Source organism: Arvicanthis niloticus, chromosome 3 (assembly GCF_011762505.2).
Source record: "Arvicanthis niloticus isolate mArvNil1 chromosome 3, mArvNil1.pat.X, whole genome shotgun sequence".
Taxonomy (NCBI): Eukaryota; Metazoa; Chordata; class Mammalia; order Rodentia; family Muridae; genus Arvicanthis; species Arvicanthis niloticus.
In genome coordinates, this window is record NC_047660.1 from 61,208,934 (window position 1) to 61,222,399 (window position 13,466).

Here is a 13,466-nt window from a genome sequence, read left to right on the forward strand (position 1 = left end):
TTTAAGTTTGATTATTTTTTTCTCTCTCTTCAACACATTAATTCTGAGCTTTAGTTTTCTTGTCAGAAAATCATGCCTGTCTCTGGGATACATGTAAGAACTGACATTTTACAAGGAGAATTTGTAACGTATTCCTGCTTCAGGATTAATATTCAAATATGACAGTAATGTTGTTTTTCTCCATGTTAATGTTTCAAAATGGTTAAAAATTATAGACCATATAGTTTAAAATACCAACTTTTACTTCATAGTTTAAAAGACAATCTATATACAAGAAATAAAAGTGTACATTTGATAAGATTTACAAACTAGGGCAGGTGTCCTAGATGGAATTACTGTTGTTGTACTGAAACAGCATGATCAAAGCAACTCAGGAAAGAAAAAGTTAATTTGGTTTATACTTCCATATTAATGTTCATAGAAGGAAGTCATGATAAGAACTCAAACAGGGCAGGAACCTGGAGGCAGGAGCTGATGTAAAAACCATGGAGGGGAGCTGCTTACTCCCTTGCTCTTTATGGCTTCCTCGGCCTGCTTTCTTACAGTACCCAGTACCATCAGCCCAGGGATGGCACCACCCACAATGCGCTGGGCCCTCCCATCAACCACTAATTAAGAAAAATCCCTGCAGCCAGATCTTAGACATTTTTCTCAACTGAGTTCCCCTTCTTTCAGATAACTAATTTGTGTTAACTTGACATAAAACTAGCTAGCATATGATGGGGTGGTGTCGGTAGGGGTGTTACCCTTCAATTCCAGCTTTGAGAGGTAGAGGCAAGTAGATCTCTGGGTTTGAAGGCAGCCTGGTCTACATTGCAACTTCCAGGGCAGTTGAGCTACTTAATAGAAAGATCATGCCCCCAAAAACAAACAAAAGACTTCGCTAAAATTGAATGCATGTTAGCCATCATCTATGCCAATTCAGGGAACAGAATATTCCCAACCCTCCATCAGCTTTAGATGTCACCCATATCACAAGAAATCACTCTTCTGCCTACTTATGTATAGTTTCATTTCTCTCGTTTTCATAAATGCTTGTGTGTGTGGCTTATCTTTAACATTCTAATTGTAGGGTTCATCTATGTTGTAGGCCATTTTCACTATTATTGTTCTGTTGTGGTAGATAACATTGTGTTTATTGGGCCTGTTGTTTAGGGTGGTTACAGGTAAGCTGTGTTATGTCCCATCGGGTTGGAATTGCCTTGTCAGGTTACACCTGTGCTTTAGCTACTAAGGCTACACAAACTGTTGCCTACTTTTTCTTTTGGATGCCTTTGTTCTGAGTGAGAAGTAAACCATACATCAAATCTATTGGTTTCTGAGATATGTTTTTTAAAGCATTTGGTAATAATTAGTTCTTAAAGTTATGTTACCAACTACTATCCATTTCATAATCTTTTAAATTGGAAAGCACAGGCAGGTCTACATAGTGAGAGCCTGTCACAAAACAAGACAACAAAAGCCAAAAGAAAACTGAGCATGTGTAACAAGTAAATAGTTCCCAACACAGGAAATAAGTAGAAAATCAAACAGTGCCTAGTCCATCTAAGACACATGAGAGGATAAGGATTCATTCTGGAGTCACACCATTTTACCACTTGCTAGCAGTGTGACTGTGGAGATTGTCTTTAATGCTTGCTTCCTTTGGCAAATGAGACAGACAGTACCTACACATGGGATTGTTGGACTAAATAAATAGTAAATACATATAAAATGTATAAAGCGCTTTAAGAATGGCCTGACATAATGCCGACTAAGATTCCTTATAGTGATAGCTAGCACTGTAGAGGTAACTGCCAGACTCTCGGCTTGCTGCTAATGGAACTGTATTAGATCAGAAGTAAAAGCACTTAAGGGCTAGGACTCAGGGAAATAAATGCGCTTAAAAGGCAAAACCTAAATTTTTTAGGGGAGTTAAGTTACAAAAGCTGGAATTATTTTCTTCCCAATCACCAGGTGCTTACTAAGTACCTGTCTTGCTTCTGATCTGCTGGGTTTAAAGATTAAACAGGAAAACTAGATAGATCTGGTCTTTATATTAAAGTCCAAGTCAGGTATTAAGCAAGCATATGGCAGAAAGATTATAATAAATTTAGAAAATTGAAGTAACATTAGAAAAAGAGTGAAGGGCCTAGCAGAGCTGGGTAAGTTACTCTAGGGAGGAAAAAGCTCCTGTTAGGTGGTGTCCACAGTGCTCACTAAGGACTTGGAGTCCCGCTGCAATGTCTGTAAGCCTCCTTCCTACTGGGCTTCTTGAAGGGAAAATCTTTGTAGTTTCCTCTGCTGTCCCCATTGTATAAACCAGACCTGTTTCTATAAAATAGTCAGATGGATTAAAACCTGAAAGGGTGGTTACAGATGAGGATAACTGGTCAACATTATTCCATCGCCTCAAGAAAGATGGTTGCCTGCTTTCTTTCCTTGTTTTGTTTCTTTTGTGGTTTTGAGACAGTGTTTTTCTCTGTAACCCAAGGGGCCTTATATTCAAAGTAGTCTTCCTACCACAGCCTACCAAGTGCTGGGTTATAAGCATGAGCCCCCATGCCCAGCAAAATATCCTCTCTAAAAGAATTGCAGGATAACAGATGATGTTCAATCACGTGGTAACTTAACATGCCAGCCTTACTCTTTGAACCACATGCAATCTTACTACCTTTATGCTATTGCCTTTGAAAGGGAACTCTGTTCCAGCACCAGGGCGTTTTACACTCTGTTGTCTCTCATTGTCCCCCCTGCCAAGATTCTTTTTCCTTTGTCTTTCTGGAAAGCTCCCCTTTATTTTTAAGGTATATCCCCTCTTATGGTAAATATCCCCTTTATGATTATCTACCACTGTCTCCAGGAAACTTTATTGAAATCACTATTTCTATCTTACCTTAAAATAAGGATTAAGATAAATTAAGGAAAAATGTTCAGGGTTTCATATATGTATATAATGTATTTTGATCATATTCAGCCCCCGTTATCTTCTTCCCCAAACTTCCCCAAACCCTCTAAACTCTTTCTCCCCCCTCTCTCTTTCTGTGTGTGTGTGAGTGTGTGTGTGAGAAAGAGAGAAAGAGAGACAGACAGAGAGAGAGAGAGAGAGAGAGAGAGAGAGAGAGAGAGAAGGATGATCTGCCTGAACATGGATATGAGTTATTTACTGGAGTATGAGCAACTTACCAATAGTCACACCATTGAAGAAAAATGATTCTTCCATCCCTGGTAGCCATTATGTGCCATCTCCTCAGCTAGGGGTAGGCTTTATTAGCTTCTTGCCTGTCTGTGATGGGATGTTGATACAGTCTTGCACAGGTAATGGTGAGCTCATGAGTACAATGGCCATCTCATGTTCAGAAAACAGTGTTTCATCATCCTGTCCTTCATTCGTACATTCTTTCTGCCCCCACCGCCTCCACAGTGTTTCCTGAGCCTTGGAAGGGATGATGGAGATGTGTTTAGAGCTGACCTGTCAACAGTCATGTATTCTTAGCACTTTGTCCAGTTATAAGTCTGCATTAACCGTCAGCCATTGCAAACAAGCTTCTGACCAAGGCTGAGAGTGCAGCTCTCCTGTGTGGGTAAAGACATAAGTATTTATAAGGCAGTTTGACACCATGTCATCCGCTTGGCAAAACCACAGTAATAGCGGTGGTGTATGTCATCATCACTGCCTACCCTTCAGCCATGGGCATTTATCTAGATTTACTATTGGAATGAATTCCCTCTGTAGACTGGGCATCAGATCTGTCAGCCATGCTGTTACTGCACCAGTGGACACACCTGGCCTGGCAGGTGTAGATATTTTAGTGCAGAAAATCTACCGCTGGGAAAGTCTTTTCTCTACCAGCGACCTGATAGTGCCTGTAATGCTATTGCACTGATTTTTTTAATTATTATTTTATAATTCTTTGTTTTGAAAGCAAGATTTCGTTTTATTCATCTTTATTCTGCCATTTGAAACAGTGGTTAGCTGTTTATTAGTTTTATTTTATGTGTATGAGTGTTAGGCTGCAGGTATGATTTTGCACTGCACACGTGTCTGGTGTTAGTGAAGGATCAGAAAAGGGTACTGAATCTTCTGGAATTAGAGTCAATGACTGTCGTTAAGCTGGCTTGCTGGTGCTGGGAACCAAACTCAGGTCCTTTAGAATAACAGTAGATGTTCTTAATCACTCACTGAACTAGCTACCTCCTCAACCAAGGGCTTTGATGTGTTGTTACTGCTGTTGTTTTGTTTAGGGAGACAATTTCTTTTTGTATCTCTGGCTGCCCTGAATTTGCTCTATAGATCAGGCTACTCTCAAACTCAAGAGATCTGCCTGTCTGCCTCCTGAGTGTTAAAGGTGTGTCATACACCTGGCTTCTTAATTGGTATTTAATATATGTTTATGGTTACACTCTGAGTGAGCTTGTAATCTGGCTACACAGGCAACTGGATCAGGAGGAATGCTTGAATGCAGGAGTTTGAGATGACTCTGAGCAACATAGCAAAACTACCCCTTTAAAATACTAATGATGTAAAAGCATCTATTCTTAGTCATTTTGCTGCTGGGGATTGAACCCAAGACTTTGTGCATGCTAAATTCATGCAGAACCATCCTTGATTTAATTTACATACTTAAGTGGAATTTTCTGAACATTGAATTTAAGCTAATAACGGCATCTCGTAATTTTATTTGGATCACAGTTAGTAGTATTGAACATTGTATATTCTGGTATCTGAAAGTTTTCATTTGACCTTAATTCTCAAGGAAAATTGGTAATGATGGGTAAAAGTGCAGTCAAGCTGAGGTCTGGAGTACTGCTGCAGGCTAGATGGGTCAGTCCAGAGGAGCTGCAGATACCAGATCAGGGCCTCTGAACATCATACCATGAGATTTCACTTCTCTTCCTGAAAGTGTTAAGAGTGTGAGACATAGGAAGGTTTGTGTACTTTCACCCTAAGACTGTTTGCATCTTCTCTGGCTGCTCTTTCTGCTCTTCATTTTGAGAAAGCCATGCTGTAAAACCTAGGAAAATGTTCTTACTGCTTAAGCACTGTGTTGTTGAGGTGTGGTAAGCAGTGACAGCAGGAGTAAAAAGCGAGTGGTCACTAGAGAAAGATTCCAGGGGATGCAGACCTGTCTGTCTTTGCTGGTAATGTGTACTGTGAAACTTCCTGATCTCTCACAATCTTGGTTTCCTGAGCCCACGCTGTTGTCTTATTTATAACAGTATGTGTAGTTCATCACTCTTAAGCAGTTACGGGGCAGTTCCCTGTTTGAGTTGGCATGGATCAAGTGTTCCTTAACTGGGACTCTGTGAAATTCTAGTTAATGAGGCCTTGGTCTTTTAAAAAGAAAACACAAATAAGTAAAAATGGAGTGTCACTATTGTTAAAATCTGAAACATGATAATAAAAAAAAACAGGTCTAAGTTATTCTTAGTTTTAAAAAGCAAAACTGTCAAATAGACTTGATTTAAAGAAATGTAGAAATTCCTACTTACAAGAAGTCATGTAAGAGGGAAGGCCCTTGGGATGACATAAAAAGATCAAATAAATTCATACTTGGTAGAAAAATGTACCTGAAATGAACCCATTTGGTGTCTTGGTGGCATGGGGAGAGGAGAGGAAAGAGGATTATACATTCAAGGCCAGCCTGGGATACATAGCAAGATCCTGTCTCAAAAGAAATACACTAGAGGGAGGACTCCATGGGTTTTGGGGGTATTTTGTTATTATTTATTTATTTGTCTTTTTTGGTTTGTTTTGAGTTTTGGCTTTGGGTGTTTGTTTGTTTGTTTGTTTTGTTTGTTTGTTTTGAGAGAAAGAGAAAGAACATGAAGTCAGTAGGGAAGTGAAGAGGGAGGACCTAGGAGTTGGGAGTAGCAAGAATATATGGTACTATATTTTATGAAAACTATTTTTAAGTGCCCCTTTCCACCCACCCCACCCCACCCCCCCAAAAAAAACAAATCTAGAGCCAGAGACACCTTTGAAAGTATCTCACTGGGGGAAGGAGATAGATAAGGTGATGAACCTTGGAGACTCTGAAGAGAATATAGCACAGTTGATTGCCTTTTTAAAAATGAAAAAAAACCAATGGGGCTAGAGAGATGACACAGCAGATATGAGCTCTGGCTGCTCTTCCAGAAGACCTGAGTCTGATACTGAGAACCCATGACAGATGGTGTCTCAAAAGTCTATAATCTAGCCCCAGAGGATCCAGTGTTTCTGGCTTCTGCTAACACTACACTAACATGCATTCACCCACATGTAGGCACACACCTACACATAATTAAAAGAAACAATGAAAAGTGTGAGCAATAACTTTTTTATTTCATTGTGGCATTTGGAAAAACAAGCATGGGATTCCTTACCAGGGAGTTTACTATAACTTGAGCATAGCAACCTTTTGGCTTTCCTTGTAAAAAATAAATTCTCTAGAACTTAGCTTAGTCAGAGAAGCTGCTTTTTGTATATGGTGGTAGCAGTTACTGCAAAGACTCATAACTGGTCAAAATGCTGAGAAGAAATAATATATTGAGTGCTCAGTCCTAAATAGGAGCATTTGTATCATTCCCTCTATGGCTCAGGAACACGGGGGAAGAACAGGTGAAAAGAATCTTAAGAGTTGAGGGAACTGGACGCGGTGCTGCATGCCTACAGTCTCAGCACACGGCAGGGAGAAGCAGGAGTTCAAGGCTAGCTTGCTCTGCAGATCCAATTCCAGGACAGCCATGGGTACACAGAGAAACAAAGGAACAGAGAAGGAAAAGCAGCCTGGGGGAAGGTTCAACTGGTAAGTGCTTGTTGTCAAAACCTGAATTCAGATCCCTAGCATATAAGCTGAACATACCACATTTGTATCCCCAGCACTGGTGCAGCAGACATGCTCCTGATCATGAAAGCTTATTGGCTAGCCATCCTAGCAAAAACAATCGGCTCTGAGTTCAGTAAGAGACTCTGTCTCAAAAAATAGAGTGGAGAGTGATTGAGAAAAACACTCAACACTGATCTCTGTTCTCTACACACGTGCGCACACACCCACACACACAGAGCATTAGCACACATGTGCATACACCCCACCTTGAGCACATACCATATATACACATATGTATCATACATATATCATACATATATATGTTTATATATAATAAACATGCAAGTAGAGAAGAAAGACACTTGACAGTAACTTTTACATTATGTTTACTTATAAATGTTTCGTATTTACTTAGTTATATGTACTTATTTATATACATAGTTGCTTATTTACTTTAATTTTACTTATATAATTGTTAAAAAAAAAAAATTGGTGTCACTAGGCAGTCATTCTACCACTAAGCCGTATTTCTCAGCTATCAACATTTTTTTAACTGAGTGATTTATTAAGGATTTAAATTTCACCTGTAAAAGGCAAAGGTGCAAAAATAATGGAATTCCTGTCCTAAGCCATTGTTAGTAGGAAGTACTAACACTTTTAATCTATGCAGTTTTTGTTAAAATGTTCATGAAGTTAAGTTGGAAATGAGATTTGTTTTAAAAAAGCACAGTATTTGGGGATGCTTCCCCTATTTCAGGTAAAACTTTTCTTAGCACACTAAGAATTACAAATTTTGTTGTTGTCTCTCTCCATCTAGTTCTATTTGTCAAACTCTGAGAAGGAACGTTATGAGAAGGAGTTCAGCCAAGAAAGACAGCAAGACATTTTGAGAAGAGCAGCAAGAGACTTGCCTATCTACACCACATCAGCTTCAAAAGGTAGAAGCAGACTGGACTTTGCAAAGGAGTTTTAAATGTGTGTATCTCTGTTAGAATAGATCTGCTTGACTTGACTAATCACAGTTTCCTGTTTACTGCATCTTGTGTGGTATTTCAGATGTAATGCAACTTCTCAGAGGGGTTCAGTGTGAATCTGGGTTTAGTTTGTCTTGTTGCCTGTTTTCACCCAAACACTCAACCTTCTTGGCTAGAGCTTTCAAATCCTGTTCCTACTACACTGTCATTTGAAAGTTCTGGTTTAAATTTAACTACTCTATGTCACTGAATAAAAGAAATCAAGAATATGTGAAATATGGGGAGAAGTAAAGACAATAAGGAGAAAATATACCAACATACGATTTTTGAGGCCAAGCTATGAACTCTGTGCTGGCTAGTTTTATGTCAACATAACACAAACTAGAAGCATCAGAGAGGAGGGAACTTCAACTGAGAAAATGAGATCAGGCAAGCCTGTGGAGCATTTTCTTAATTAGTGATGGGAGAGCCCAACCCATTGTGGGTGGTTCTATCCCTAGGCTTGGTGGTCCAGGGTTCTATAAAAAAGCAAGTGGAGCAAGCCAGTAAGCAGCACCCCTCCATGGCCTCTGCATCAGTTCGTGCCTCCAGGTTCCAGCTGTACTTGAGTTCCTACCCTGACATTCTTCAGTGGACTACGATGTGGAAGTGTAATCCAAATCCTTTCCTTCTGGAGTTGTGTTGATCAGGTGCTTCATTACAGCAATAGGAATCAAAACGAGCCCAATTCATTTTCCTGGTTCTAGCCTGACTGTTTCCTCTGGGATACTGCTAAGGGTCAGCTGAGAAATCATTTCCTTTGCTTGTGTTTAACTCTTTGATAGAGAGGAATCAGAGGTGCTGAGCTGGTCACTTTACCAGAGGGAATTGTTTAAATTATATACCTTGTTAATTGGTTCGGACAAGATAGTAGCAGCTTAATGGTTCCTTTGTGCTGAGTGTACAGAACTTATTGAAACTCACAATACCCCATGGGGTAGATATTACAGTCCCTTGTGTACATGGGAAAGTAAGACACTGTTCTGGGATAATCTTGTCACCATAATAAGAACCAGCCCAGGGAGCTGTGAGACCAGTGAAAAGCAGCAGAGAAACCAGAACATAGGAGTTATTGCCAGACTTCCTGACAGAAGCATGGGCTGTTCTTGAACTCAGATCCTACCTGCCTTAGCCACTGGAATGCTGGGATGGAGTCAGGCATATTACACGCATTTGCATGCAGTTATAAACATATACATGGTTGGTCCATTTATAGCATGCTGGCAGACTTCAGGAAAATCAACTGTGATCCCTCTGGGGGACTCCTTGTATTGTGACTTAGGATGGCAGTAGAAAAGGTCAAATTGGACCCTACCAACATAGGTTTAATTACTTGTTCAGGATCATTACAAGACTGTATGTGAAGAAACAGGAATTGAATTCAAGTACTCTTAATTTTGGAACCCAATGGGCTTCTCAGGGACAGAGCACACTGGCTGTGTATAAATCCTAACTCAAAGTTTTAAAATGAGTATAGTGGTTCACACCCTTAATCCCAGCACGCAGAGTATGTGAGTTTGAGGCTATCCTGGTTTTACATAGTGAGTTACATTATTAAATAGTTAGGCTCTGTCTTAAAAAACAAAACAAAATGGAAAAGAGGAAAGTTTTAATTATCTGCAATATTTTAAGGAGTATAATGAGATTTTAAAGATAGAAAATAGATGGTAGGTTGGAGACATGGCTCAGTGGGTAAGAGTGCTTGGCATGAGAACCTGAGTTTAAATCTCTTGACATCCACATAAAAATCCCAGCATTGCAATGTGTGCCTGTAACACTGCAGGGTGAGAACAGGTACTTCCTGTGAGCACTAGCCAGCCAGCCTAGCCAAAACAGCAAGCTTCCTGCTTAGGATGAGATCCCATGTTAAGGCAATAAAAGACTTTGTCCTGGCCCCCACACAAGTGTGTACAACACTCATATCATGCCACACACAGGCAACAATTGTATTGATAAACGATACAACTAGCATATTACAGTACAAAATAAAAACATCTCTTGCAGATAAAACCTTCAGTTTTCTTTACTAGTGCTATACAAGTCACTTAAACATTAGAAGCCCAAGTTACCTCAGTAGCCACAGAAGCCACAATTTGATGGTGCCTGCAGTGCAGTCTGAAGAGTTCTTTCAGAGGCCTCAAGGTCAAGCCAGGATTTGTGACTTAGGCACAGAATTTCAGGATGTGTCAGGATGAAACAGAGTTAGAGTTTATTAAGAAAAAGTTTCCAGCTGGTGAGATGGTTCAGCTGTTAAGAATGCTGGCTGTTCTTCCAGAGGTGCTGAGTTCAATTCCCACCAACCATATGGTGGTTCACAATTATTTAAAAAGGGATTTAGTGCCCTCTTCTAGCATGTAGGTATACATCCAGATAGAGCATCCCTACATTAAGAAAAGAAAAAGAAAAAGTTTCATGAGGCCGTAGAGAAGGTCAAGAATGGGTTGTGTTCCTGCTGTGTCTGTGGAGGATCTATGGGTTTGTTTCCCATCATCTGAGTCATGTGACTCATAACCACCTGTAACACTAGCTCCAGGGGAAACCAGTGAGTGCCCTCTTCTGACCACCATAGACACCTGTACCCCCATGTATATACTCATGTAAACACACATTACACGTAATTAAAAATAATCTTTTAAAACTTAGCATAGATTTACACGTGCTAGGGAGGGGCAGGTTTAGGATACATGTGCACACAGGAGCCACTGTGGGTTTCTCAGCAAGGGGTTACTTTTCTGTGTCTTAACAATAGCTAGGTTTTAAGATTACATTGTTAAAAACCTTTAAAGAGATTAAAGGTGTTTTGGTGTAATGTATGTATGTATGTATGTATGTATGTATGTATGTATGTATGTGACCATTATGTGATTTATGAGATACCTTGTATAGATTTCAGACTAAAGAGATTAAAAATAGGTCAGAAAGCCAAAGAAACTCTTATGGTACTTAGGTCATGCTAAGGTCAGAGCATGCATTTTTTGGCTGCAAACATGGTTCATACTATTGTTTCCAAGATTTTCTTTATTCGTAGCCAGCAAGGATGAGAGGACCCCTTCCCTCCCCTGTCTCCTGTCCTGTTGCAGTTTCTTCATTTCAACATGAGAATAATTGTCTATGTCCCTAGGTCACTAAAAATATTAAAAAAATATTACATGATATGAGGTCTAAAACACCTGAGTATGCAGCTCAGTATATGATGACATTTTAGCAACCTCATTTCCAACAGGTCATTTAAAAGTCTTTATATAGAATTTTGAAATAACTGGTTTATAATAGTGGTTGTAGTTCTATATATTAGATGTTTTAAACCCTGATTCATACTTTCAGTGGGTTTATGAATTCCCAAGCTGTGCAAAATTTGGGCAGTGTATAGTTTTCAAGTTTGTTCATAGATATTTTTTTTAAAGATAGTATAATTATGTAGGTCCAGTTAGTGATTCACCTGTCTCTGCCTCCTTGGTTCTGGGATTAATGGCATGTGCTACTACACCTGGCTAAGATCATCCAGTCTTAAAGTAGTACATGTTGCCCCTAAAGATAAAGAGCTATTTGTGACAGAGTTATTAAATTAACAGGCTGGCAAGCCAAGGATGAGTAACATTCTGCACAGAGCCTTACCAACCTAAGACAGAAGTGCATTGCTTTTGATAATGTATATTCCATGATGGGTAAGAAAGGTATTCTTGTCAGAACAACCTAAGACAGGCTCAGTCTTGTTAATGAAATAAAAAACAGGGAGAAGCAGAGATGCTTTGGGGCTGCTTGGCAAGAATCTGACATGGGCCGAGGACAAGGAAATGGGCTGCTTGGCAGGAATATGACATTGACCAAGGACAAGGAAATAGGCTTCAGGCAGGAATCTGACATTAGGCTAGAACAAAGAAGTAATTTCAGGAAGGAATCTAATCTTAGGCTAGAACAAAGAAGTAGGCTTCAGACAGGAATCTAAATGTTAGGCTAGAACAAAGAAGTAGGCTTCAGACTTGAAAATGACTTTAGGCTAGGACAGGAAGTTGGCTCAGATATTTTGGTCATCCTGATAAGCCCTTAGAAACAGTGATCACAGGAGTGTTCACTGAATTTTGTTTATTGTGTTCCTTGTTCTTTGACTATTTGTGTTTATTGTCTTGCTTGGTTTTTAACTGTTTGCATCTATTGTATTGCTAGTCCCTCCACCTAGAACTGACCTTAATACTTGCATGTAATTAAAATGGTATAAAAGCAAAGGGGGGAGGGGATGAGGTAGAGGGGAGTCCTAGGGAGGGAAAATGGAGAAAGGGGATGATATCTGAAATGTAAATAAATAAAATATCAAATAAAAATGAAAAAAAGAGCTATTTGTATAAAAAATTGATTCTTAATTAGGCCTAATACTAAGAGTAAGAGAATTATAAATTCAAGGCCAACCAGTTCTATATTTTTGAGACAGGGTCTCTTTGTATAGCCGTGGTTGTCCTGGGACTCCACACTATGTAGACTAGACTGGCCTTGTGTTTACAGAGATCTCCCTCTGCCTCCTGCTTCCTGAAGGACTGGGATTTAAGAAGTATACCAGTAGGACTGGCTGTGTTCTGTTTCTTAACTCTATAGTAGTGTTTTATCCCTTGATGTGTGTCAAACTCAGGGCCTCTCAAAGTCTAGGCAGGCACTCTACTACTGAGATATAGCTTGAGTCCTCAACTATGACCATGAAGCTTTGACACTAGCATATTGTAATCATTCATTATGTTTAATAGTTTTCTTCCTAAATTACACCAGATGCAAGGATCTTAGTACAGTAACCTTCTAAGTCCTGAGTGGTATACCAAGTATTGGGTGGAGTTACAGCTGTATACACAGTCCATGTCAATGTTGCCCTAACATGCCATGCTCAGCTACCTTTAGTAAGTCTTTAGTAAACCAATTAAAGGGACTGATGAAAATTCAATTGGTTTTTTTCCCCTGAGATTTATTCAGTGTGTCCACATTGGGAGGATAAGACAAGATCTGGTAACTTCCCTGAGCCTATCTTTGGTATCCTAATATGAGGGTAAAGTTTAAATATGAGTTAAGAGGTATATATAACCAGCAGTCCTGGTCTTCATATGGCTCTGCACATCTGTCTGCAGCTTCCATTTCTGGCAAGGTCTTCTGACTAGTAAATCCTGGGACACAAGTCCCTTCTCTGGCTGTCCCTGGGACCTCAGCCTTCCTTCTTCCTGCATGAGATTCCTTGAGGAATTCCTGCTTGATGTTCATTGTTTGAGTAGTTTGATAGCCTAAGAGGGGGTTCCAAGCATCTCTTTTGCATGTCTTCATTTCTGGCACATTTTATCAACAAAGAAGCTACACCTTGGGTTCCCGTTCCTGTGAGTTCAGAGGGATCTGACGTTTTGCCCCAGCACATCCCAGAAACCCTCTGTCAGGGTTATTTACCTGGGCATGTGCCTTTAGATTCAGTGTCTGTCCATCCAGTCAGAGTCATTCTTGTGTTTCTAGCTTTGAAAGGATGCTTGTACTTTAATGAGTTGTTATTTGAATCTTCAAACTCATAGAAAATAGATTTCCATTTAAAGTCTAGTGTCATGGAGTCAGGAGACAGATTTGCCTTCTTCACCTTTATTTCTGGAAATGGGCAGTATTTGCCATATATAGAAACTCTGAAGAACACCCTATCCACACTCTGCAG

The 13,466-nt window shown here is 39.7% G+C and overlaps 1 protein-coding gene across 5 annotated transcripts in view; it reads left to right on the forward strand.

Annotated features, from left to right (window-relative positions):
- The window catches only part of Zdhhc20 (zDHHC palmitoyltransferase 20), a 58,778-nt gene that overhangs the window by 18,029 nt on the left and 27,283 nt on the right, over positions 1–13,466 (forward strand). For all 5 annotated transcript variants that reach the window (XR_013109342.1, XM_034497686.2, XM_076930932.1 and 2 more), the window contains exon 4: positions 7,606–7,726. Coding sequence is in view for 4 of the 5 variants with exons in the window: in XM_034497686.2 (XP_034353577.1) it covers positions 7,606–7,726 (121 nt within the window). In the remaining variant the exon portion in view is untranslated. The remainder of the gene's footprint in view (positions 1–7,605; positions 7,727–13,466) is intronic.